The sequence below is a fragment of the Phyllobates terribilis genome, unplaced genomic scaffold, assembly GCF_046119375.1.
Source record: "Phyllobates terribilis strain yellow unplaced genomic scaffold, ASM4611937v1 Scaffold_8__6_contigs__length_399053987, whole genome shotgun sequence".
Classification (NCBI taxonomy): domain Eukaryota; kingdom Metazoa; phylum Chordata; class Amphibia; order Anura; family Dendrobatidae; genus Phyllobates; species Phyllobates terribilis.
Genome location: NW_027362768.1, coordinates 196,882,259 through 196,910,242, shown reverse-complemented (window position 1 = coordinate 196,910,242; position 27,984 = coordinate 196,882,259). Strand labels below are relative to the sequence as shown.

General features: G+C 47.8%; 3 protein-coding genes across 5 annotated transcripts in view; 2 read left to right on the top strand and 1 right to left on the bottom strand.

The window, feature by feature from the left end:
* DNASE2B (deoxyribonuclease 2 beta) overlaps positions 1-27,984 on the bottom strand; it is a 326,043-nt gene that overhangs the window by 18,912 nt on the left and 279,147 nt on the right. The window contains exons 2-4 of the mRNA XM_073643997.1: positions 8,420-8,613; positions 2,727-2,898; positions 2,219-2,300 (exon numbers count right to left, since the gene is read on the bottom strand). Of these exons, the coding sequence (XP_073500098.1) occupies positions 2,219-2,300; positions 2,727-2,898; positions 8,420-8,520 (355 nt within the window). The 5' untranslated portion in view covers positions 8,521-8,613. The remainder of the gene's footprint in view (positions 1-2,218; positions 2,301-2,726; positions 2,899-8,419; positions 8,614-27,984) is intronic.
* Positions 23-27,965, top strand: LOC141157113 (uricase-like). Of its 3 annotated transcripts, none has more exons than XM_073643998.1 (8): positions 23-165; positions 14,497-14,709; positions 14,922-15,038; positions 24,975-25,053; positions 25,167-25,353; positions 25,845-25,968; positions 27,535-27,618; positions 27,803-27,965. In XM_073643998.1, the coding sequence occupies exons 1-8, from the start codon at positions 79-81 to the stop codon at positions 27,875-27,877; spliced, it is 966 nt and encodes a 321-aa protein (XP_073500099.1). In that variant the 5' UTR covers positions 23-78; the 3' UTR covers positions 27,878-27,965. The 3 variants fall into 3 exon arrangements, with proteins under 3 accessions (XP_073500099.1, XP_073500100.1, XP_073500101.1); XM_073643999.1 differs by lacking the exon at positions 23-165 and adding an exon at positions 9,549-9,704; XM_073644000.1 differs by lacking the exon at positions 23-165 and adding an exon at positions 10,217-10,360.
* Positions 6,456-7,101, top strand: PPIL1 (peptidylprolyl isomerase like 1). Its single transcript, XM_073644001.1, has one exon. It carries the CDS (start codon positions 6,547-6,549, stop codon positions 7,045-7,047), a length of 501 nt encoding a protein of 166 aa, XP_073500102.1. The 5' UTR covers positions 6,456-6,546; the 3' UTR covers positions 7,048-7,101.

Sequence of the window (27,984 nt, the reverse complement as noted above, 5' to 3'; positions counted from 1 at the left end):
CAGTGGGTGGATACCGAGCGGCTGAGATACCTGATATAAACCAGCAAGGTAAGAAGAGAAGAAAGCTGCAGGACAAACATGTCTGGGTGCGGAAGATCTGGATCAAACATGCTGAGTGCAGCAGGAAAATCAGGTCAAGAGGAAAGCGGCCAAATGCAAAGAGAGGTATCGAATTATAATTACTTTGCAAAAAAGTTTTTATTGGGGGATTTTGGATTATTTTAATCAAAAGGGATTTAGATTGAAGTTGTATGGTCAATCTGCGCTGGATAAGAAGCGAGACCCTTACAAGTCACCTCATAGTTACACAGATGAATACGGCTGAAAAAAAGACACAACCGAGAGACGGGGAAAGACAAAGGGAAGGCTCGCTCTGCCACTCCGTCTATCACTACGGTTGGGCGCACGCAAAGTGGTTGACGTTCGACAGCTTCAGAAATGTCGCCTTCAGCTGTATTATTAGAAATTATATTGCAGATTGCGTGTTTATTGTCGCTTGCTGCACAATTTCTTCCAACAGCAATTAAGGGGGTTGTGCATCCCACTTTATTGTTTTACTAAGAGGTGGTCGCATGGACTGGTGAAGTGGCCGCATGAACTGGTGAAGTGGCCGCATGAACTGGTGAAGTGGCGGAAAGGACTGCTGAGGTTGCAGGTTGAAGGAAGCCGCCATGTTTTCTTAGTCCTGTACAACCCCTTGCTATAACCAGTAGAGTTAAGACCAGCCAAATTGGTGGGCGTCCATGAATGCCAGGATGCAAGGAAAAAGTGTCTCTTCGGGCTCCAGATACATCCTCCACTTTCACCCCCAATCTCTTCTGACACTTTTACAGCTTTTCCATCTGTTCTGATGCTTTTAGACGTTTCTGGAGATTCTGGATGGTATTTAACCCCTTCAAAACCTTTGACGTACAGGTACATCCAAAGTCGTGACCCTAGCTTTGTTGCGCGCCCGCACATTGAGCCGGCATCTTTTCCCATACATAATGCCTCTAGCCGCAGGTGGATCAGAGCTCTGCCCGTCGCTGTTAACCTGTTAAATCTCTGCGCGATTTAACACTCGCCTGCAGGGGGCACGTCTTTCCACGCTCCCATCGGCGGGACCCTGCTGTGATCACGGGGCATCGATGGGTTGTCATAACAGCTGGGGGTTTGCTAATGACTCCATTGACGCGTTCATAGGAGATTGTGGTTTTCTCCATACATAGCAGTACTGATGCCCTGCTATGCGCAGCACAAGCCTGCTACAAATCCCTTAAGAAACTAATAAATACAGTAAAAAGTCAGAAAAATATATTTTTTTAAAATATGACAAAAATAAAAAACACAAAAGTTAATTTTGCCCCATTCAAAATAGAAAAATAATAAAAAAAATGCACATATTTGGTATCACTGCGTTCGTAAAAGTGTGATCTATCAAAATATAGAGTAAATTAATCCGATCGGTAAATGGCGTAACGAAAAAAAATCAAAACGCCAGAATTAGGTTTTTTTTCCCCACCGCAACATTGCAATAAAACATCGTATCTACCCCGAAATGGTATCAATAAAATCATCAGCTCAGGGTGCAAACAATAAGCCCTCAGTTCGCCCAAGATCACGAAAAATCAAACTTTACAGGACTTGAAAAATGCTGACAAAAGCAACATTTTCTTTTGAGCAAATTTCAGAATTTTTTTTCAAAACTTAAATAAAAAAAATATATATACATGTTTGGTATCTGAGTACTTGTACTTACCTGGAGAATCATATTGCCAGGTCAGTCTTACCATATAGTGAACATGGTAAATAAAAAATAAAAAAAAACAATTGTGGAATTCCACTTTTTTTTTTGCAACTTCACAGCAGTTGGATTTTTTTTCCTGCTTTCTAGCACATCACATGATAAAATGAATGGTGTCAGTCAAAAGTACAACAAGTCCCGCAAACAAACAAGCCCTCATATGGGTTATATTGATGGAAAAATAAAAAAAGTTATGTCAATTGGAAGAAGTGGAGGGAAAAAAACGGAAAATCCACGGTGGTGAAGGGGTTGAGTCCACTATCTGAGGAGTCTCCATTATGGGATCTCGACCGGAATACCATGTCTCTACCGGTCGTTTCTATCTTTTGATAGCGGCCGCAATCTCTATTCCGGTGGTGTGACCTCCGCACACAACAGTCTGGATCCTCCCGTACAGTCAGTATACGGGGTGCACATGGGAGGTCGGCCACTTACCCTTGGAGTGCCCTCTGTCCGTGAAGGAGCTGTTCATTCCCGGCGGAGAATCATTATATAACATGTATGCCGTGTCGTTTCTCTGAACGAAGAAAAATAAGAAAATATAGTGAGATGCAAGAAAACCTGCACAAATCTCAGGAAATATCACGCAGACACATCACATCATCTGACATTTCCTTCATAATTGTACCTTCTTAGCTCAGTTATAAAGGGTTCCCGAAATGCATTTATCCAAAGCACTTTGTCTACCGACTGCTGGGGCAATGTATCTTCCTGTCCCGCGGGTTTATATAGAATTACGCGGAGTTTTTTTTGCACGGACGCAAATATCTTACCTGTCCCATGGTGCACATTGCGCTTTATGCACCTGACCCTACATAATTCTTGGAGAAGCAGGACCGTATGTGACGCCCGTATGTGACGCCCGTATGTGACGCCCGTATGTGACGCCCAGTCCTGAACAGTGTGGCAGAATATTTAGGCACGCGGTCAAGACCACACTCACGTTGTATGACTGGTAAAGCTGCTCCAGCACATGCCCCATCGCCCCCTGGGTCATGTTGATGAGGAATTTGCTGACTTGCCATCCCTGTGACTTTGAGTCGAGATACAAATAGTCCAGGCCTGGTCCATACGACTCGTTGATCAGACGCATTGGCAACTTATAAATCACAAACCTTTGGAAATATAAAAGGAGAAGAAAAAGTGCAAAAAAAAAAAGTCAACAGTGTAATAGATGGTGTATGACTGGAGGGGGCGCCGTTACAGATTTCTTCATGCGCTTCATGTTGCGCCTCTGTGCAGCTTTCATTTCCCGTTTTGTTGTCTATGAGGAAATCACCAAAATAGCACAGAAGTTGCAGAACTTTTCTTCAGCCATTGGCTCTACTTTCCTTAGTACGGGGTTGGGAGCCGAGTACGGACGACACTGTTCCCATCAAAATATACCGGTCATATTAATATGAGAAATCTGGGATAATCAATTTATATTTACATATTGTGAAAATCTATAATAATGATAACGACCCTTCTGAAAGAGTCAATGGTAAGAAACCACCAAAAAAGAAGAACGGCCCGAATATAAAACTGTGTCAACATAGAACAGACGGCCCTAAAGGAGAAACCTAACCACAGATCAGCCCAAAACACAAAATTCTATATATACTGCTTCACACACCATGAAGGTATATACAGATATATTGCTAAACAAACTGATAATCCGCAACAAATAAAAAAACATACAAGACATTAAAAAAGCCGAAAACAGAGCGGAGGAGCAGCGTGAAATGGATCAATGTACAAATAAACCCAAATAACGAAAGGAGGACGGTCACAGTCCATATAATCAGATTAGATATATATGTATCAAAGTATAGGAAAAATAAAGCATATACAGTGCATTGTGAAAGTATTTCCCCCCCTTGAACTTTTCTACTTTTTGCCACATTTCTGGCTTCAAACATAAAGATATAAAATTCTAATTTTTGGGAGGAAGAATCAACCACAAGTGGGACACAATCGTGAAGTGGGACGAAATTTATTGGATATTTTAAACTTTTTTAACAAATTAAAAACTGAAAAGTGGGGCGTGCAATATTATTCGGCCCCACTGAGTTAATACTTTGTAGCGCCACCTTTTCCTGCGATTACAGCTGGTTGGGGTACGTCTCTATCAGTTTTGCACATCGAGAGGCTGAAATTCTTGCCCATTCTTCCTTGTAAAACAGCTCGAGCTCAGTGAGGTTGGATGGAGGGCGTTTGTGAACAGCAGTTTTCAGCTCTTTCCACAGATTCTCGATTGGATTCAGGTCTGGACTTTGACGTTTCCATTCTAACACCTGGATACGTTTATTTTTGAAGCATTCCATTGTAGATTTTGCTTTATGTTTGGGATCATTGTCTTGTGGGAAGATAAATCTCCGTCCCAGTCTCAGGTCTTTTGCAGACTCCCAACAGGTTTTCTTCAAGAATGTTCCTGTATTTGGCTCCGTCCATCTTCCCATCAATTTTAACCATCTTCCCTGTCCCTGCTGAAGAAAAGCAGGCCCAAACCGTGATGCTGCCACCACCATGTTTGACAGTGGGGATGGTGTTTTCAGGGTGATGAGCTGTGTTGCTTTTACGCCAAACATATCATTTTGCATTGTGGCCAAAAAGTTCGATTTTGGTTTCATCTGACCAGAGCACCTTATTCCACATGTTTGGTGTGTCTCCCAGGTGGCTTGTGGCAAACTTCAAACGAGACTTTTTATGGATATCTTTGAGAAATGCCTTTCTTCTTGCCACTCTTCCATAAAGGCCAGATTTGTGCAGTGTACGACTGATTGTTGTCCTATGGACAGACTCTCCCACCTCAGCTGTAGATCTCTGCAGTTCATCCAGAGTGATCATGGGCCTTTTGGCTGCATCTCTGATCAGTCTTCTTCTTGTTCGAGATGAAAGTTTAGAGGGACGGCCGGGTCTTGGTAGATTTGCAGTGGTCTGATACTCCTTCCATTTCGATATGATCGCTTGCACAGTGCTCCTTGAGATGTTTAAAACTTGGGAAATCTTTTTGTATCCAAATCCGGCTTTAAACTTCGCCACAACAGTATCTGGGACCTGCCTGGTGTGTTCCTTGGTCTTCATGATGCTCTCTGCACTTGAAACAGAACCCTGAGACTATCACAGAGCAGAGAACCCTGAGACTATCACAGAGCAGGTGCATTTATACGGAGACTTGATTACACACAGGTGGATTGTAGTTATCATTACCAGTCATTTAGGACAACATTGGATCCTTCAGAGATCCTCACTGAACTTCTGCACTGAAAGTAAAGGGGCCGAATAATATTGCACGCCTCACTTTTCTGTTTTTAATTTATTAAAAAAGTTTAAAATATCCAATAAATTTCGTTCCACTTCATGATTGTGTCCCACTTGTTGTTGATTCTTCCCCCTAAAATTAGAATTTTATATCTTTATGTTTGAAGCCAGAAATGTGGCAAAAGTTAGAAAAGTTGAAGGGGGAAAAAATACTTTCACAATGCACTGTATATAACTATATATATATATATATATAACTATATATATATATATATATATATATATATATATATATATATATTTACACCATCACCCCCTGAGCTGATACAGACCCCAGACCAGACCCCCCCAAACTTATACAGGCCTCAGACCGGACTCCCTGAACTTATAATGGCCCCAGACTGGACCCCCCCCCCCCCGAGCTGATACAGACTCCAGAGCGGATCTTCTAATACAGCCTGCAGACCAGACCCCCAAAATTGATACAGACCCCAGACCGGACCTCCAAAACTGATCCAGACCCCAGACTGAACCCCCGAACTTATACAGGCCCAAGACCAGTCCCCCCAAACTGATACAGACCCCAGACCAGACCCCCCCCCCTCCCCCCCGAACTGATACAGACCCCAGAGCGGACCTTCTAATACAGACTCCAGAGAGGACCTTCTAATACAGACACCAGACCCCCAAAACTAATACAGACCCCAGGCCGGACCCCCAAAACTGATACAGACTCCAGACTGGACCCACCCCCCCAAAACTGATACAGGCCCCAGAGCGGACCTTCTAATACAGACCCCAGACCAGACCCCCAAAACTGATACAGACCCCAGACTGGACCCCCAAAACTGATACAGACCCAAGACCAAACCTTCTAAATGAATAAAGACCCCAGACTGGACCTCTGAAACTGATACAGACCCCCTAAATGCAATGCATTCTAACTATGAACCACTAACACCTCACTGTTTACAAATGGCGTGCTGTGTTTTATTACTTGGGGCCTGACGACACTTTTTGACACGAGTTTCCCCAACTTCCACTTTGCATAAACCCCTCAGATCCTGGAATTACTGTTGTACGCCACGGCAGCCAATCACAGCGCAGCTTTCATTTCATATTCTGCTATTGAAAAATAAAACCTGCTCTGTGATTGGCTACTTCTGGCATTACTTAAACATTGTCTTTCAGGCAGTCTTGTAAATCTTCCCCTGTATTTGAGATTGTGTTTATCTTTATTAGTGACGGATTGTGGAAATTGAGATTTAATTCCTGAGACTCAGCTGTAAGATGTAGCTTCAGCTCTGCCCACAACAACCAATCAGATTCCAGTTTATATTCATTCAGAAAAGTTGAAAATGTAAAAAGCGTTCTGATTGGTTGCCATGAGCAATGGCCACTGAGTTACTACAGTATTCAAAAGTAACTTTATTGACACCGGAAGCTGTGCGTCTGAGAACGAGGCTTGGAAAGCGGAAGTGTGTTCTCGCGGCGGCGCTCCCCGGTCACACGCGTGTAGGATGGCGGGGATCCCACCGGACAATTGGCGGCCGTCCACCGTCAGCCTGGACACCAGCATGGGCACGATCACGGTGGAGCTGTACTGGGAGCACGCCCCGCGGACGTGCAGGAACTTCGCCGAGCTCTCCCGCCGCGGCTACTACAACGGCACCAAGTTCCACCGCATCATCAAAGACTTCATGGTACAGGGCGGGGACCCCACGGGCACCGGGCGCGGCGGAGGCTCCATCTATGACGGGAAGCACTTCCCCGACGAGCTGCACCCGGAGCTGAAGTTCACCGGGGCCGGGATCCTCGCCATGGCCAACTCCGGGCCCGACACCAACGGCAGCCAGTTCTTCCTCACCCTGGCCCCGGCCCAGTGGCTGGACGGCAAGCACACGATCTTCGGGCGGGTGAGCCAGGGCCTGGGGACCCTGAACAGGCTGGGGATGGTGGAGACGGACAGCCAGGACCGGCCGCGGGACGAGGTCAAGATCCTCCGGGCCTCCGCCACCTGACAGGCGGAACCCCACCGGACTCTCCTGTGGGCGAGGACCCCTGCCATCGTTCCCCCCCGGACTCTCCTGTGGGCGAGGACCCCTGCCATCGTCCGTCCGTCCCCCCCCCCCCCCCCGCCCGGTCTCTACTGTGTGCGAGGACCCCAGCCATCGTCTTCCCGGACTGTACTGTGTGCAGGGACCTCAGCCATCGTCCCCCCGGACTCTTCTCCTTCATCGTCCCCCCAGAGTCTATGTGCAAGGACCCCCATCATCATCATCCACCCGGACTCTTGCCTGAGGGGCCTTTTTTTTTTTTTTTTATACATATTTTTGTACATTTTCTAATTAAAATCTGTGCAAAAAAAAGGACTTCTCTGCACTGTATGTAGAAAGATCACAATGGGTTAAATCCTTAAGTATCTGCTGCAAAATAGAGGGTCCGGCCTCCTATTCCCCCATAGGGCGCTGGGGGGCTGCAGCCAGTAGAGTGAGGTCCGGTGGCGGATGCTTTTATTACATATGTTGGAGGCTGAGCTCTGATGACCGGGACACGAGTGCTGCCATAATACGGCCACATGAAGTGGCCATCCAGAGCATGTAGGCGATGGTCCAGACCCCTATAACTTGGCCGCTGGCACATATAGGACCGACCTGCTCCAGGTGCTGTATACAGGGCACAGTCGGAGGGTTTCCCTACTGACACTAGCAGGACAGATACACAGGTCCCAGTACAATAAACCTGATCCCGGTCTCGTGATCCGATGTACCAGTGCTGAGAAATCAAGTAATGAAAAAACAAGCAAATTAGTCTGGAAGTGCATTGGGGGCGTGTCTGTACTGCTTCTGTTTACACCCCCAATGCACTTCTGGGCTAATTTACCAGCCTGGATTCTCAGTGCCGACACTTCGGATCGCTACAGGACCAGTGTCATTATTGTACTGGGATCTATAGTGAGATCCGCTGAATTCAGGAACTGGTCTGGTAAAGGGTTTTCTGTTGCTATTACTTTGATAAGAGTGGTGGGTGGTCTGGGACCCCACAGAGAATAGAGGGTCCCCGGCCACAGCAGCGGCACAGTTACTTCAGCCCTGTGGCACCTTCACTCTTATGTCCCAGATTTTGGAGGGCGGCAGATGCCTCCATTGAGTAGAGCTGTGCTGCACTGGCACCTCGGCCCTCCATCGCATGGTGACAGAAGGGGCTGCAGCTCCTCATCATCTGTCTGTGGTCTTAACCTTTAGGCTGCGTTCACACATTGCAGTTGCGATAGAACTGCAAAGTTTTTGCAGCGTTATTGAAATGGTGACGCCACAAAGTGTGAACGCAGCCTTATTGAGGGGTGAATCGATCAATCAGTGATTCCTATGGATCTCATCAGTGTTTACCTACCAGTCTACGGTATCTCCATCTTCATTGCGACACGCGATCTCACATGTGGCCAGCGAGACGCCGATCATACAGAGCGTAGAGAAGAAGCCGCGAACGGACATGATCCCCCCCTGAATGGTACAAGAATGGCTGTAAAGGAGAAGTCCCGTCCTCTCGTTCAGCTCGAGCAGGAAGTGCAGTCATGTGATCTCGTTCTCTGCCGTTCTGCAGCAGCCGGGAAAGTGGAAATATTCCAGCAGGGTTGTGTTACTGGGCGACCCACGTGTCTTGACTGTCCACATACTTCTTAAAGGGCCAGGCATGCAAAAGACATTTCCTTGCCATAGGATAGATGATAAATGTATGATCGCTGTGGACCCCACAATACAAGCCTCTGCTGCAGAGGAGGGGACAGCACGGCGTCATTGCAGCAGATCGCACAAATGATTGACTCTGGCCCAGTGTCACGTTCCCTGGGACGACTAAAACAAATACAAATTGGTTAAAAAAATGTTTTTAAATATAAAAAATACAAACGTTTACATTGCGCCTTTCCCCAATCCAAAAAAACAATTAAAAAGGTCTGAAATTTAAAGTTAATTAAAGAGAAAAATAATCAAAACGCCAATGACCCTCCTCAAAAAGTGCAGTACAAAGCAACAATGTCGTATTCACCCCAACATCTGGTATCGGTGTAATGGCGCTGACCGGGGGAATCGTAATCAACAATGAACGGCCCGAAAAGAAAACGGGGGAGTCGTGTTCTTTCACCATTTCACCCCACTTGGAATTTTTTCCAGTACAATAAATGATAAAATGAAATGTGTGATTAGAAACTATTTATCCCGCAAAAAACTCGTGAGGAAAAACTAAAGCAGCAAATTTCCCGTCCTGAAGGGCAGACGGATCTTTAGATGCGAGGTCCAGGATACGATATTCCAGCCTCATAATCTCTTTTTTTTTTCACGCCAAACTTTTTATCCATTAATTGACAAGCCGCCTCCGCAATCTTTACGGAACGGCCGGAACATTTGTAGATATTTTTTTTTTTACCTACAAAATGCCGTCCCTGAGAAGAGAGAAGCTTCTAGTTAAAAAATAACTGACCCCGATCAGAGATCTGTGACCCCCCCCCCCCCCCCCAAGTTGAGGTTATTCTTCAACCAAACAAACAGAAGCGGATTGGCCCGGAGTCCGCGTACAATAGCTGCCCCCGGCCCCTCCGGACTCATCCACAAACAGCTGGCATCTCACGGCTCCGGGCACTGATCGAAGGATGGCACAGAAGTACGGAGGATCGTTCAAGGTATGACCGACCCGATATATGAAGAAAAATGCGTATTGTGCCCCCGATATCACATGAGTGAGCGCAGATCATAATGGGCACCGCTATCTCAGAAAAATGGGAACCCATCTAATAAATCCCACCCTGAGAGGAAGGCAGGTCTTCATCCGGGGGCAAAAATTCAGTGATACACCTTCAATTTATCCCCAATTTTTCAGTTTGGAAGATCATAACACACAACAATACTGCACACAATATTAGTACCGCTATATAAAACATATATATTCACAGTCATGGCCGGAACAATATTAACGATCTCAAGGTCACAAGTCCATCTCCAGAGATCTTGATGTTCCTTTGTCCACGGTGTGCAACATAATCAAGAAGTTTACAACCCATGGCATTGTAGCTAATCTCCAGGACGTGGACGGCAGAGAAACATTGATGAAAGGTTGTAACGCAGGATAGTCCGGATGGTGGAAAAGCTCCAATCAAATGCCAAAGAAATTCCAGCTGTCCTGCAGGCTCAGGGTGCATCAGTGTCAGCGCGAACTATCCGTCCATATGTGAATGAAATTAAATGCTATGGCCGAGATCCCTGAGGACCCCACTGCTGACATAAAAAAGCTAGATTGCAGTTTGCCAAAATGTATGTGAGTAAGCCAAAATCCTTCTGGGTAAGTGTCTTGTGGATAGATGAGACTAATATAGAGCTTTTTGGTAAAGCACATCATTCTGCTGTTTACCGAAAACAGAATGAGGCCTACAAAGAAAAGAACACAGTACCTACAGTCAAATATGGTGGAGGTTCAAAGATGTTTTTGGGGTTGTTTTGCTGCCTCTAGCACTGGGTGCCCTGACTGTGTGCAAGACATCATGAAATCTGAAGATTACCAAAGGATTTTGGGTGGCAATGTAGTGGCCAGTGTCAGAAAGCTGGGTGTGCGTCCTAGGTCATGGGAAGTTTGTATAATATCTATATGTGTACATGATACAGCCCTTCATTGAATCTTCTTATATAACTTTATTCTATGATTGGGAATGAGCTGATTATACAAAACCCTTGGTTGGTTTTTGGAATCGAGATGACTAAATTTCTCTCAGCTTTTCTGTTGAGATTATGCACGAGAACGATCAGTTTCTCTTGTATTACTTGTTTGTGTACAGCAAACGTGATATCATTTATATAAACGAATGCTGTGTGTGACTTTGGCTGCTTCTCCTGACAATAATAGCTAGGTGGGTTCCCCTACCCCTCAGGGTGAGGTAAGGGCCAGAAGGGACAGCCGCCGAGGAGCGGGGGCGCCACTGGCGCAGGTTTTTGTAGGGTGCCAGTCTCCGCTGTTAGGCAGGTGTGAGTGGTAGAATTATATAGGGAGAGCAACAAGTTTGTCATTTTAGCATTTTCACCTGGGTGTTTTATTTGGTTTTTTGAGTGTTTTTTTGAAAAAAAAACAACTAGTTAATAAAAGTTATATTTTATTAAATCTTGGTAAAAGTACAGAAAATACTGTGATTTTTCTGGGATCGTGCGTCCTACATTATATCATCTGATGGTGATTTTTTTCCACAGCATCTCAGTCGGTTTACGGTCAGGACTTTGACTAGGCCACTCCAAAGTTTTAATTTTGTTTTTCTTAAGCCGTGCAGAGGTGGACTTGCTGGTGTGTTTTGGATCACTGTCCTGCTGCATAACCCAAGTGCACTTCAGCTTGAGGTCATGAACAGATGGCCGGACATTCTCCTTCAGAATTGTTTGGTAGACAGCAGAATTCATGGTTCCATTTACTACAGCAAGTCTTCCAGGTCCTGAAGCAGCAAAACAGCCCCAGACCATCACACTACCACCACCATATTTTACTGTTGGTATGATGTTCCTTTTCTGAAATGCTTTGTTACTTCTATGCCAGATGTAATGGGGACATACACCTTCCAAAATGTTCAACTTTTGTCTAGTCAGTCCACAGAGTATTCTCCAAAAAGTCTTGGCAATCATCAAGATGTTTCCTGACAAGCCTGAGACAAGCCTTTATGTTCTTTTTACTCAGCTGTGATTTTCGTCTTGGAACTCTGCCATGCTGCTATTTTTGTCCAGTCTCTTTCTTATGGTGGAGTCATGAACACTGAACTTAACTGAGGCAAGTGAGGCCTGCAATCCTTTGGATGTTGTTGTGGGGTCTTTTGTGACATCTTGGATGAGTTATTGCTGCACTCTTGGGGTAATTTTGGCTGGGCGGCCACTCCTGGAAAGGTTCACCACTGTTCCATGTTTTCACCATTTGTAGATAATGGCTCTTACTGTGGTTTACTGGAGTCCCAAAGCTTTAGAAATGGCTTTATAACCTTTTCCAGACTGATAGATCTCAATTACTTTGTTTCTCATTTGTTCCTGAATTTCTTTGGATCACAGCATGATGTCTAGCTTTTGAGAATCTTTTGGTCTACTTCACTTTGTCAGGCAGGTCCTATTTAAGTGATTTCTTGATTGAGAACAGGTGTGGCAGTAATCAGGTCTGTGTGTAGCTAGGGAAATGAACTCAGCTTTCCAAAGATGTGATAAACCACAGTTAATTTATGTTTTCAGGAGGGAGGGCAGTCACTTTTTTTCACACAGGGCCCTGTAGGTTTGGATTTCTTTTTCCCTTAATAATAAAGACCTGCATTTTGTGTTACTTGTGTTACCTTTGTCTAAAATTTACATTTGTTTTGTGATCTGAAATATACACACACACATACCACAATTCTGCACACAATACTAGCAGCGCTATAAAACACAGGTTACATATATATACAGACACATATACACATATACTGATTACACACAGATGTAGGTTTTTTTTTCTAAGGTCGTCAGTTTCAGATTGATGGAGAACCAACTTTTGATCAGGGACTGACAAGACCGCAGCGCTCCAGTGACTTTACCCGGCGCACCTCCATACATTTTGGATCTTCAGCCTCCATTAAAAGTACGGAGCTGTGTTTGGCAAACAGTGAAGGGGCTCCATACTTCCTGGAGTGCCAGGGTCCTTCCAGGTTATCGGGGGGTCTTGGGAGTCAGGCCTCCACCAGTCTGATGTTAAGGCCCTGTCTTTTATTAGGGGGAAAAAATCATTGGAGCGTTCACTGGGAGTATAATGGGTTCATATTTCTACCAGCTGCGTACGGTCAGGGCAACGGCTCCCATGGGCAGCGTTCCGGGTACCACTGCGCTCCGGGACCTCGCAGGAGACCTGCGTAGTATCCTCCTGATTGGTGAAGTTCCTGCACTGAGACTGTATGACATGGAGACAAGGCGGCTGCTCCTTAGGGGGGTGGTGGCTACTCAGGGGGGGCGGTTGCTGCTCCTCAGGGGGGCGGTTGCTCCTTAAAATGGCGGCTGCTCCTCAGGGGGCGGTTGCTCCTCAAGAGGGTGGCTGCTCCTCAGCGGGGCGGTTGCTCCTCAGGGGGACGGTTTCTCCTCAAGAGGGTGGCTGCTCCTCAGGGGAACGGCTGCTCTTCAGGGGAACGGCTGCTCCTCAGGGGAGCGGCTGGTCCTCAGGCGGTGGCTGCTCCTCAAGTGGTGGCTGCTCGTCAGGTGGGGCGGTTGCTCCTTAAGAGGGAGGTTGCTCCTCAAGAGGGAGGTTGCTCCTCGGGGGGGCAGATGCTCCTCAGGGAGACGGTTGCTCCTCAAGAGGGTGGCTGCTCCTCAGGGGGCCGGTTGCTCCTCAGGGGGGCGGTTGCTCCTCAGGGAGGTGGCTGCTCCTCAGGCAGGCGGCAGCTTCTCAGGGGGGGTGGCTGCTCCTCAGGTAGGCGGCTGCTCCTCAGGGGGGCGGCTGCTCAGGGAGGCGGCTGCTCCTCAGGGGGGCGGCTGCTCAGGGGGTGGCTGCTCCTCAGGGGCGGCAGCGCACACATCCTCGCTGTCTGCAGCTCGTCTTTCCCGCTGTTTTACACCACAGTGAATTATGAACCCAATGACTTCAGTCTGATCCTACATGAGATACCAGGACAATAGTTTCCATATTCTCGGTGCAGCGTTCCTGCAGAGCGGATCCTGCACCGCGGCCTGGTGTGGATTACACTGGGTCACGTGATGGCGGCATCACATCACACGAGCTGCTGATTGGCTGCTGTGGCCTCTATGATGTCCTCTCCTGAATATCCCGGGTCTCTGATCACAGACTTCACCAATGTCGTCTTCTCAGGCTCCGTTCACACTGCACGTACAGAGGAGCCATCACCAAATCAGAAGTGCCAGCGTTTGCTCTTATTTTATTCCCGCTGCTTCCCTGAGTTTTTCGTTCTTTTCTTGAACCCCCTCGTACGGTTCCTGAGACATCGGGCTTTTTATTTAGTGCTACCTTTTTCTAGTCTTTACCAAGTGGGTGTGTCTTAAGGTAGCTTTTTAGAATTATCACTGTGCCACACCCTCTTGGTTAAGTCCATATAAATTAGCACCAAATAAAAAGGCCCAGATCTCAGGAACTGTCTGGAGGATTTAAGAGGAAAGAAGATAAAGCCTCAGGGAGACGTGGGAATAAAAAGAAGACAGTTCTGTGGATGTGCACAGCGACTTACAGCTCTGACGTAGCCAAATACCCCATACAGACGTCCCTGCGTATTACGAGACCCTCCGTATAAAAACTGCAAATTATAAGGGAGAAAAGCGAGAAAGTGAAGAAATGTAAATGAGATCCGGCCGCCTCCCGCTTATAAGGGGGTCTCTGCTCTGCGACGTCCGTACATCTGGCGGGGCGACCCCACAAGGTGCAGCTTCAGCTTCTCATCACTGACAGAAAACTTTGCTTTTTATTTTCCGTGATTTCTGTTTTTCCAGGACGTGGAGTTTGTCCGGACGGGTTATGGGAAGAACGCTGTGAAAGTTCTGCAGATCAGGAGAGATGGCGAGAAGCACTCCGTCCGGGAGATCGAGGCCTCGGTGCAGCTCACCCTGAGCTCCAAGAAAGATTACCTGGAGGGGGACAACAGCGACATCATCCCCACCGATACCATCAAAAATACCGTCTACGCCCTGGCCAAGACCAAAGGGGTGAGAATTATTCATATTTGTGTTTATTGAATGTGTAAGCTAGTGCTCTCTGGTGGCAGCCAGTACATTCCGCACCTGTAACTCTCACCACACGAGGATCATTAACACTCGGGTCCCATTTTATTACATTTCTGTCACTCTTGACGGACAGATTATATCGTCTCCCGGCCGTCATCCTCAACAATGACTTTATATCTAATTTTATTGCACAGATAAACACCATCGAGGATTTCTCTCTGGAGATTTGTAATCATTTCCTCACATCCTTCAGCCACGTGACAAAAGCAAAGATCTACATCGAAGAAGCCCCCTGGAAACGCTTTAAAAAGGTAGTTGTAGATACTTTATCAAAGGCTTTATTTTTTAATTTTAATACAATACAAAAATATCAAAATGAAGAACAATTGCCACTAGGGGGAGCTCCCTGTATACAGATATACATGATAAGATTCTGTCTGCAGCCACCATTAGGGGGAGCTCCCTGTATACAGAGATACATGATAAGATTCTGTCTGCAGCCACCATTAGGGGGAGCTCCCTGTATACAGAGATACATGATAAGATCCTGTCTGCAGCCACCACTAGGGGGAGTTCCCTGTATACAGAGATACATGATAAGATTCTGTCTGCAGTCACCACTAGGGGGAGCTCCCTGTATACAGATATACATGATAAGATCCTGTCTGCAGCCACCACTAGGAGGATCTCCCTGTATACAGAGATACATAATAAGATTCTGTCTGCAGCCACCACTAGGGGGAGCTCCCTGTATACAGAGATACATGATAAGATCCTGTCTGCAGCCACCACTAGGAGGAGCTCCCTGTATACAGAGATACATGATAAGAGCTCCCTGTATACAGAGATACATGATAAGATCCTGTCTGCAGCCACCACTAGGGGGAGCTCCCTGTATACAGAAATACATGATAAGATCCTGTCTGCAGCCACCACTAGGAGGAGCTCCCTGTATACAGAGATACATGATAAGATCCTGTCTGCAGCCACCACTAGGGGGAGCTCCCTGTATACAGAGATACATGATAAGATCATGTCTGCAGCCACCACTAGGGGGAGCTCCCTGTATACAGAGATACATGATAAGATCCTGTCTGCAGCCAGCACTAGGGGGAGCTCCCTGTATACAGAGATACATGATAAGATTCTGTCTGCAGCCACCACTAGGGGGAGCTCCCTGTATACAGAGATACATGATAAGATTCTGTCTGCAGCCACCACTAGGGGGAGCTCCCTGTATACAGAGATACATGATAAGATCCTGTCTGCAGCCACCAGTAGGGGGAGCTCTCTGTATACAGAGATACATGATAAGATTCTGTCTGCAGCCACCACTAGGGGGAGCTCCCTGTATACACAGATACATGATAAGATCCTGTCTGCAGCCACCACTAGGAGGAGCTCCCTGTGTACAGAGATACATGATAAGATTCTGTCTGCAGTCACCACTAGGGGGAGCTCCCTGTATACAGGGATACATGATAACATCCTGTCTGCAGCTACCAATAGGGGGAGCTCCCTGTATACAGAGATACATGATAACATCCTGTCTGCAGCTACCACTAGGGGGAGCTCCCTGTGTACAGAGATACATGATAAGATCCTGTCTGCAGCCACCACTAGGGGGAGCTCCCTGTATACAGAGATACATGATAAGGTTCTGTCTGCAGCTACCACTAGGGGGAGCTCCCTGTATACAGAGATACATGATAAGATTCTGTCTGCAGTCACCACTAGGGGGAGCTCCCTGTGTACAGAGATACATGATAAGATCCTGTCTGCAGCCACCACTAGGGGGAGCTCCCTGTATACAGAGATACATGATAAGATCCTGTCTGCAGCCACCACTAGGGGGCGCTCCCTCTATACAGAGATACATGATACGGTTCTGTCTGCAGCCACCACTAGGGGGAGCTCCCTGTATACAGAGATACATGATAAGATCCTGTCTGCAGCTACCACTAGGAGGAGCTCTCTGTATACAGAGATACATGATAAGATTCTGTCTGCAGTCACCACTAGGGGGAGCTCCCTGTATACAGAGATACATGATAAGATTCTGTCTGCAACCACCACTAGGGGGAGCTCCCTGTATACAGAGATACATGATAAGATCCTGTCTGCAGCCACCACTAGGGGGAGCTCCCTGTATACAGAGATACATGATAAGATCCTGTCTGCAGGCACCACTAGGGGGAGCTCCCTGTATACAGAGATACATGATAAGATTCTGTCTGCAGTCACCATTAGGGGGAGCTCCCTGTATACAGAGATACATAAGATCCTGTCTGCAGCCACCACTAGGGGGAGCTCCCTGTATACAGAGATACATGATAAGATTCTGTCTGCAGCCACCACTAGGTGGAGCTCCCTGTATACAGATATACATGATTAGATTCTGTCTGCAGCCACCACTAGGGGGAGCTCCCTGTATACAGAGATACATGATAATATCCTGTCTGCAGCCACCACTAGGGGGAGCTCCCTGTATACAGAGATGCATGATAAGATTCTGTCTGTAGCCACCACTAGGGGGAGCTCTCTGTATACAGAGATACATGATAAGATTCTGTCTGTAGCCACCACTAGGGGGAGCTCCCTGTATACAGAGATACATGATAAGATTCTGTCTGTAGCCACCACTAGGGGGAGCTCCCTATATACAGAGATACATGATAAGATTCTGTCTGTAGCCACCACTAGGGGGAGCTCCCTGTATACAGAGATACATGATAAGATTCTGTCTGCAGCCACCACTAGGGGGGGCTCCCTGTATACAGAGATACATGATAAGATCCTGTCTGCAGTCACCACTAGGGGGAGCTCCCTGTATACAGAGATACATGATAAGATCCTGTCTGCAGCCACCACTAGGGGGAGCTCCCTGTATACAGAGATACATGATAAGGTTCTGTCTGCAGCCACCACTAGGGGGAGCTCCCTGTATACAGAGATACATGATAAGATCATGTCTGCAGCCACCACTAGGGGGAGCTCCCTGTATACAGAGATACATAAGATCATGTCTGCAGCCACCACTAGGGGGAGCTCCCTGTATACAGAGATACATGATAAGATCCTGTCTGCAGCCACCACTAGGGGGAGCTCCCTGTATACAGAGATACATGATAAGATCATGTCTGCAGCCACCACTAGGGGGAGCTCCCTGTATACAGAGATACATGATAAGATCATGTCTGCAGCCACCACTAGGGGGAGCTCCCTGTATACAGAGATACATGATAAGATCCTGTCTGCAGCCTCCACTAGGGTGAGCTCCCGGTATACAGAGATACATGATAAGATCCTGTCTGCAGCCACCACTAGGGGTAGCTCCCTGTATACAGAGATACATGATAAGATCTTGTCTGCAGCCACCACTAGGGGGAGCTCCCTGTATACAGAGATACATGATAAGATCCTGTCTGCAGCCTCCACTAGGGGGAGCTCCCGGTATACAGAGATACATGATAAGATCCTGTCTGCAGCCACCACTAGGGGTAGCTCCCTGTATACAGAGATACATGATAAGGTTCTGTCTGCAGCCACCACTAGGGGTAGCTCCCTGTATACAGAGATACATGATAAGATTCTGTCTGTAGCCACCACTAGGGGGAGCTCCCTGTATACAGAGATACATGATAAGATCCTGTCTGCAGTCACCACTAGGGGGAGCTCCCTGTATACAGAGATACATGATAAGATCCTGTCTGCAGCCACCACTAGGGGGAGCTTCCTATATACAGAGATACATGATAAGATCCTGTCTGCAGCCACCACTAGGGGGAGCTTCCTGTATACAGAGATACATGATAAGGTTCTGTCTGCAGCCAGCACTAGGGGGAGCTCCCTGTATACAGAGATACATGATAAGATCCTGTCTGCAGCCACCACTAGGGGGAGCTCGCTGTATACAGAGATACATGATAAGATCCTGTCTGCAGCCACCACTAGGGGGAGCTTCCTGTATACAGAGATACATGATAAGGTTCTGTCTGCAGCCAGCACTAGGGGGAGCTCCCTGTATACAGAGATACATGATAAGATTCTGTCTGCAGCCACCACTAGGGGGAGCTCCCTGTATACAGAGATACATGATAAGGGTCTGTCTGCAGCCACCACTAGGGGAAGCTCCCTGTATACAGAGATACATGATAAGATCCTGTCTGCAGCCACCACTAGGGGGAGCTCCTTGTATACAGAGATACATGATAAGATTCTGTCTGCAGCCAGCACTAGGGGGAGCTCCCTGTATACAGAGATACATGATAAGATTCTGTCTGCAGCCACCACTAGGGGGAGCTCCCTGTATACAGAGATACATGATAAGGGTTTGTCTGCAGCCACCACTAGGGGGAGCTCCCTGTATACAGAGATACATGATAAGATCCTGTCTGCAGCCACCACTAGGGGGAGCTCCCTGTATACAGAGATACATGATATGATACTGTCTGCAGCCACCACTAGGGGTAGCTCCCTGTATACAGAGATACATGATAAGATCCTGTCTGCAGCCACCACTAGGGGGAGCTCCCTGTATACAGAGATACATGATAAGAACCTGTCTGCAGCCTCCACTAGGGGGAGCTCCCGGTATACAGAGATTACATGATAAGATCCTGTCTGCAGCCACCACTAGGGGTAGCTCCCTGTATACAGAGATACATGATAAGGTTCTGTCTGCAGCCACCACTAGGGGTAGCTCCCTGTATACAGAGATACATGATAAGATTCTGTCTGTAGCCACCACTAGGGGGAGCTCCCTGTATACAGAGATACATGATAAGATTCTGTCTGTAGCCACCACTAGGGGGAGCTCCCTGTATACAGAGATACATGATAAGATTCTGTCTGCAGCCACCACTAGGGGGAGTTCCCTGTATACAGAGATACATGATAAGATTCTGTCTGCAGTCACCACTAGGGGGAGCTCCCTGTATACAGAGATACATGATAAGATCCTGTCTGCAGCCACCATTAGGGGGAGCTCTCTGTATAGAGAGATACATGATAAGATCCTGTCTGCAGCCTCCACTAGGGGGAGCTCCCTGTATACACAGATACATGATAAGATTCTGTCTGCAGCCACCACTAGGGGGAGCTCCCTGTATACAGAGATACATGATAAGATCTGTCTGCAGTCACCACTAGGAGGAGCTCCCTGTATACAGAGATACATGATAAGATCCTGTCTGCAGCCACCACTAGGGGGAGTTCCCTGTATACAGAGATACATGATAAGATTCTGTCTGCAGTCACCACTAGGGGAAGCTCCCTGTATACAGAGATACATGATAAGATCCTGTCTGCAGCCACCACTAGGGGGAGTTCCCTGTATACAGAGATACATGATAAGATCTGTCTGCAGTCACCACTAGGGGGAGCTCCCTGTATACAGAGATACATGATAAGATTCTGTCTGCAGCCACCATTAGGGGGAGCTCCCTGTATACAGAGATACATGATAAGATTCTGTCTGCAGCCACCATTAGGGGGAGCTCCCTGTATACAGAGATACATGATAAGATCCTGTCTGCAGCCACCACTAGGGGGAGTTCCCTGTATACAGAGATACATGATAAGATCTGTCTGCAGTCACCACTAGGGGGAGCTCCCTGTATACAGAGATACATGATAAGATTCTGTCTGCAGCCACCACTAGGGGGAGCTCCCTGTATACAGAGATACATGATAAGATTCTGTCTGCAGCCACCACTAGGGGGAGCTCCCTGTATACAGAGATACATGATAACATCCTGTCTGCAGCTACCACTAGGGGGAGCTCCCTGTGTACAGAGATACATGATAAGATCCTGTCTGCAGCCACCACTAGGGGGAGCTCCCTGTATACAGAGATACATGATAAGGTTCTGTCTGCAGCTACCACTAGGGGGAGCTCCCTGTATACAGAGATACATGATAAGATTCTGTCTGCAGTCACCACTAGGGGGAGCTCCCTGTGTACAGAGATACATGATAAGATCCTGTCTGCAGCCACCACTAGGGGGAGCTCCCTGTGTACAGAGATACATGATAAGATCCTCTCTGCAGCCACCACTAGGGGGAGCTCCCTGTATACAGAGATACATGATAAGATCCTGTCTGCAGCCACCACTAGGGGGAGCTCCCTGTATACAGAGATACATGATACGGTTCTGTCTGCAGCCACCACTAGGGGGAGCTCCCTGTATACAGAGATACATGATAAGATCCTGTCTGCAGCTACCACTAGGAGGAGCTCTCTGTATACAGAGATACATGATAAGATTCTGTCTGCAGTCACCACTAGGGGGAGCTCCCTGTATACAGAAATACATGATAAGATCCTGTCTGCAGCCACCACTAGGGGGAGCTCCCTGTATACAGAGATACATGATAAGATCCTGTCTGCAGGCACCACTAGGGGAGCTCCCTGTATACAGAGATACATGATAAGATTCTGTCTGCAGTCACCAATAGGGGGAGCTCTCTGTATACAGAGATACATAAGATCCTGTCTGCAGCCACCACTAGGGGGAGCTCCCTGTATACAGAGATACATGATAAGATTCTGTCTGCAGCCACCACTAGGGGGAGCTCCCTGTATACAGAGATACATGATAAGATTCTGTCTGCAGTCACCACTAGGGGGAGCTCCCTGTATACAGAGATACATGATAAGATTCTGTCTGCAGTCACCACTAGGGGGAGCTCCCTGTTTACAGAGATACATGATAAGATTCTGTCTGCAGCCACCACTAGGGGGAGCTCCCTGTATACAGAGATACATGATAAGGGTCTGTCTGCAGCCACCACTAGGGGGAGCTCCCTGTATACAGAGATACATGATAAGATCCTGTCTGCAGCCACCACTAGGGGGAGCTCCCTGTATACAGAGATACATGATATGATACTGTCTGCAGCCACCACTAGGGGTAGCTCCCTGTATACAGAGATACATGATAAGATCCTGTCTGCAGCCACCACTAGGGGGAGCTCCCTGTATACAGAGATACATGATAAGATCCTGTCTGCAGCCACCACTAGGGGTAGCTCCCTGTATACAGAGATACATGATAAGGTTCTGTCTGCAGCCACCACTAGGGGTAGCTCCCTGTATACAGAGATACATGATAAGATTCTGTCTGTAGCCACCACTAGGGGGAGCTCCCTGTATACAGAGATACATGATAAGATTCTGTCTGTAGCCACCACTAGGGGGAGCTCCCTGTATACAGAGATACATGATAAGATTCTGTCTGCAGCCACCACTAGGGGGAGTTCCCTGTATACAGAGATACATGATAAGATTCTGTCTGCAGTCACCACTAGGGGGAGCTCCCTGTATACAGAGATACATGATAAGATCCTGTCTGCAGCCACCATTAGGGGGAGCTCTCTGTATACAGAGATACATGATAAGATCCTGTCTGCAGCCTCCACTAGGGGGAGCTCCCTGTATACACAGATACATGATAAGATTCTGTCTGCAGCCACCACTAGAGGGAGCTCCCTGTATACAGAGATACATGATAAGATCCTGTCTGCAGCCTCCACTAGGGGGAGCTCCCTGTATACACAGATACATGATAAGATCCTGTCTGCAGCCACCACTAGGGGGAGTTCCCTGTATACAGAGATACATGATAAGATTCTGTCTGCAGTCACCACTAGGGGAAGCTCCCTGTATACAGAGATACATGATAAGATCCTGTCTGCAGCCACCAGTAGGGGGAGTTCCCTGTATACAGAGATACATGATAAGATCTGTCTGCAGTCACCACTAGGGGGAGCTCCCTGTATACAGAGATACATGATAAGATTCTGTCTGCAGCCACCATTAGGGGGAGCTCCCTGTATACAGAGATACATGATAAGATTCTGTCTGCAGCCACCATTAGGGGGAGCTCCCTGTATACAGAGATACATGATAAGATCCTGTCTGCAGCCACCACTAGGGGGAGTTCCCTGTATACAGAGATACATGATAAGATTCTGTCTGCAGTCACCACTAGGGGGAGCTCCCTGTATACAGAGATACATGATAAGATCCTGTCTGCAGCCACCATTAGGGGGAGCTCTCTGTATACAGAGATACATGATAAGATCCTGTCTGCAGCCTCCACTAGGGGGAGCTCCCTGTATACACAGATACATGATAAGATTCTGTCTGCAGCCACCACTAGGGGGAGCTCCCTGTATACAGAGATACATGATAAGATCTGTCTGCAGTAACCACTAGGGGGAGCTCCCTGTATACAGAGATACATGATAAGATTCTGTCTGCAGCCACCATTAGGGGGAGCTCCCTGTATACAGAGATACATGATAAGATTCTGTCTGCAGCCACCATTAGGGGGAGCTCCCTGTATACAGAGATACATGATAAGATCCTGTCTGCAGCCACCACTAGGGGGAGTTCCCTGTATACAGAGATACATGATAAGATCTGTCTGCAGTCGCCACTAGGGGGAGCTCCCTGTATACAGAGATACATGATAAGATTCTGTCTGCAGCCACCACTAGGGGGAGCTCCCTTTATACAGAGATACATGATAAGATTCTGTCTGCAGCCACCACTAGGGGGAGCTCCCTGTATACAGAGATACATGATAACATCCTGTCTGCAGCTACCACTAGGGGGAGCTCCCTGTGTACAGAGATACATGATAAGATCCTGTCTGCAGCCACCACTAGGGGGAGCTCCCTGTATACAGAGATACATGATAAGATTCTGTCTGCAGTCACCACTAGGGGGAGCTCCCTGTGTACAGAGATACATGATAAGATCCTGTCTGCAGCCACCACTAGGGGGAGCTCCCTGTATACAGAGATACATGATAAGATCCTGTCTGCAGCCACCACTAGGGGGAGCTCCCTGTATACAGAGATACATGATAAGATCCTGTCTGCAGCCACCACTAGGGGGAGCTCCCTGTATACAGAGATACATGATACGGTTCTGTCTGCAGCCACCACTAGGAGGAGCTCTCTGTATACAGAGATACATGATAAGATTCTGTCTGCAGTCACCACTAGGGGGAGCTCCCTGTATACAGAAATACATGATAAGATCCTGTCTGCAGCCACCACTAGGGGGAGCTCCCTGTATACAGAGATACATGATAAGTTCCTGTCTGCAGGCACCACTAGGGGGAGCTCCCTGTATACAGAGATATATGATAAGTTCCTGTCTGCAGGCACCACTAGGGGGAGCTCTCTGTATACAGAGATACATAAGATCCTGTCTGCAGCCACCACTAGGGGGAGCTCCCTGTATACAGAGATACATGATAAGATTCTGTCTGCAGCCACCACTAGGGGGAGCTCCCTGTATACAGATATACATGATTAGATTCTGTCTGCAGCCACCACTAGGGGGAGCTCCCTGTATACAGAGATACATGATAATATCCTGTCTGCAGCCACCACTAGGGGGAGCTCCCTGTATACAGAGATACATGATAAGATCGTGTCTGCAGCCACCACTAGGGGGAGCTCCCTGTATACAGAGATACATGATAAGATTCTGTCTGTAGCCACCTCTAGGGGGAGCTCCCTGTATACAGAGATACATGATAAGATTCTGTCTTTAGCCATCACTAGGGGGAGCTCCCTGTATACAGAGATACATGATAAGATTCTGTCTGCAGCCACCACTAGGGGGAGCTCCCTGTATACAGAGATACATGATAAGATCCTGTCTGCAGCCACCACTAGGGGGAGCTCCCTGTATACAGAGATACATGATAAGATCCTGTCTGCAGCCACCACTAGGGGGAGCTCCCTGTATACAGAGATACATGATAAGATCCTGTCTGCAGCCACCACTAGGGGGAGCTCCCTGTATACAGAGATACATGATAAGATTCTGTCTGTAGCCACCACTAGGGGGAGCTCCCTGTATACAGAGATACATGATAAGATCCTGTCTGCAGCCACCACTAGGGGGAGCTCCCTGTATACAGAGATACATGATAAGATCCTGTCTGCAGCCACCACTAGGGGGAGCTCCCTGTATACAGAGATACATGATAAGATCCTGTCTGCAGCCACCACTAGGGGGAGCTCCCTGTATACAGAGATACAGGATAAGATTCTGTCTGCAGCCACCACTAGGGGGAGCTCCCTGTATACAGAGATACATGATAAGGTTCTGCACAAGTTTGGAAACTCTGCCAGAAAGAGAAATGTTCCCAGTGTTTTGCACCGGCTTATATACGGGAATACGATGCATTTCTTCGTGTCTCTGTTTCTCTTGGCTTCAGGACGGAGTGGAGCACGTTCATGCCTTTATCTATTCCTCTGAGGGCGTCCATTTCTGTGAAGTAGAACAGGAGCGAGGAGGTAGGAGAACTGGAACGAGTCTGGTAGTCCTTGTTGTGACAGGCCTGAGACCACCGGGTGTTGTAGGGTCCGCACCTTCATCTTATGCCGTCTTTTTGGTGTCCTCTCCGCAGCTCAGCCCGTCGTTTACTCTGGAATTATAGATCTGAGGGTCCTGAAGACGACACAGTCCGGATTCGAAGGTTTTATAAAAGATCAATATACAACGCTCCCCGAGGTGAAAGACCGCTGCTTCTCCACCATCGTCAACTGCAAATGGAAGTACAGCTCCTACAAGGGGCTGAACTCTGATGCCATCTGGTAAGTGGCCTTGTGTCCGGTGAGACTGGCACAGCCCGGGGGTTTTCTCATCAAAGAGGGTGGTCCATGAGCCAGAACAGAGGTCCACTCTTATCGAACGGCCACCATGTTACACCACAGACCACGGTAGCGGCCGCTGGCCATCGCCAGTGAGTTAAAAGGGCATTCTGAAGTTTGGAAGTTCTACCTCAACCATTGGATAGCTTCCCGATAACTTTGGGTACGACTGCTGGGACTCCCACCGATCCCAAGGACTAGGGCTCGGAAGAGCTCTGTGTGAATGGGAGCGGTGGGCGATTGTGCGCTCTGCCGCTCCTTTCCTTGTTGGGGCCTCCGGGGACAGCACGGCATTGCGCTCGGCTGGTCTCCGCACTCCCGGTGCGCTCCATGGACATATGTTCTCAGTAGTCCCTGCTCTAATGATCATATACACACTGATCAATCTGACCCCAGATAACGATCATCTGACGAGTATCTTCTTGTTTCTCCAGGGGAACCGTGAAAGAAATAATCCTTGACAAATTTGCTGGTCCGTACGACAAAGGAGAATATTCCCCCTCTGTCCAGAAGACGCTGTACGACATCCAGGTGCTATGCCTGAGCCGCATCCCCGAGGTACAGAGTGGGGGGCACACGGCGGCCGGGGGCTCCTTATGTGCAATGGTCAGAAATGTCGTCAGCAAAGGCGTTCCAGTGCACTATCAAAGAGGTGCGCCGCCTCCGCCAACTACATGGTCTTATCCAATAGGTTCACAATTTGGCATCGATTCATTTCTTCTTCTTGTCTAATACAAAGTTATGGGGTCTTCAGAGGGCTTATACTCCGAGGATTTACCACCCACAATTGACTGACGGCAACTGCAGGACAATAGCACAGTGACTATAGGACGGGGACTGCGGGGCTATGGGATAGGAACAACGGGACTATAGAGCAGTGACTGCAGGATGGTGACTACAGGAATATAGGACGGGGACTGTAGGACGGTGCTGCAGAATTATAGAGCAGTGACTATAGGACGGTGACTACAGGAATATAGGACGGGGACTGTAGGACGGTGCTGCAGAATTATAGAGCAGTGACTATAGGACGGTGACTACAGGAATATAGGACGGGGACTGTAGGACGGTGCTGCAGAATTATAGAGCAGTGACTATAGGACGGTGACTACAGGAATATAGGACGGGGACTGTAGGACGGTGCTGCAGAATTATAGAGCAGTGACTATAGGATGGTGACTACAGGAATATAGGACGGGGACTGTAGGACGGTGCTGCAGAATTATAGAGCAGTGACTATAGGACGGTGACTACAGGAATATAGGACGGGGACTGTAGGATGGTGCTGCAGAATTATAGAGCAGTGACTATAGGACGGTGACTACAGGAATATAGGACGGGGACTGTAGGACGGTGCTGGAGAATTATAGAGCAGTGACTATAGGATGGTGATTACAGGACTATAGGACAGGCACTGCAGGATGGTGTTGGTGAGACTATAGGATGATGACTGCAGGGCTATGGGATAGGAACAGTGGGATTATAGGACGGGAACTGGGGGGTTATGGGATAGGAACTGCAGGACTATAGAGCAGTGACTATAGGATGGTGACTATAGGACAGGCAATGAAGGGCGGTGTTGGTGAAACTATAGGATGGAGAGTGCGGGACGGGCAGTGCGGGGCTGTGGGACGGGGAGTGTGGAGTTGGGGAGTGCGGGGCCGTGGGACAGGGAGTGCGGGATCATGGGTCGGGAGTGCCGGACCGTAGGACGATCACTCAGCTCATTTCTCACCATCTGCTTCTGCACTGACTCATCTCTTCCTCATTTGTTCTTTATCCATCTCTTTTCCTCTTCTTTTCTGTAGGGGTCAGAGGGGTCTGGTTTTGGGGGTCACAGGGTTGTGGACGGAGACCTTAGTGTACGCCGGGGACAGCTGTTAGCCGAGTGCTCTTTCTGTCTGAGGTTTTTGGCCACTTCTGTCTTGTTGGAGCCGGTGCGGCCATCTCGGCTTCCTCTGGGGCTTCTCGTCCTCCGTTACTTGTCTCGGTGACTCGGTGATCGGGGAGCAGGTGTCAGTTTTCGAGAATCCTTCTTACATTGGACATTATTCTGCTTGGAAATGAGAACATAAAGTGCGACTCGTGGACCCTCGCCCCTATGATCATTTCTATTCATTGCAGATTGAAGAAGTTGAAGTTATTTTGCCAAACAAACATTATTTCACCATCGACCTGAGCAAGTTCAACCTGAGCAACAAAGACGAGGTAATGAGAAGCGGTGCCGTCTGCCGCGGCGTCTACCGGCCGTGTCACAGGACGCAGCTGCGGGGGATCACCCCAACATATAATGGCAGAGTGTGACGATTGATGGCGGCTTCATATGATTGTACACTATGGCGGTATTATATGATGATACCAGAATAATAATGAATATCCAATGTTTCCGCAGATCCTGCTGCCCTCCGATAAACCCTATGGAAATATCACCGGCACTGTGAGGAGGAAAGCTTTCTCCAAGCTGTGATGTTCCTCCGGCGGCTGACGGTCATTCTGCTGCTGTGATTTCATCTTTGGATTTGTGGTGATCTGGAATAATAAAGGGCGGCTTCATCCGGGCGACTCTGAGCGTTG

Bases quoted from the DNA above. Each gene is read 5' to 3' on its own strand.
- PPIL1 (XM_073644001.1), top strand. From the start codon at position 6,547: ATGGCGGGGATCCCACCGGACAATTGGCGGCCGTCCACCGTCAGCCTG.
- LOC141157113 (XM_073643998.1), top strand. From the start codon at position 79: ATGTCTGGGTGCGGAAGATCTGGATCAAACATGCTGAGTGCAGCAGGA. The intron at 25,054-25,166 runs GTAGGAGAACTG...TCCTCTCCGCAG, and splicing joins AGTAGAACAGGAGCGAGGAG to CTCAGCCCGTCGTTTACTCT. The intron at 25,354-25,844 runs GTAAGTGGCCTT...TTGTTTCTCCAG, and splicing joins CTGAACTCTGATGCCATCTG to GGGAACCGTGAAAGAAATAA.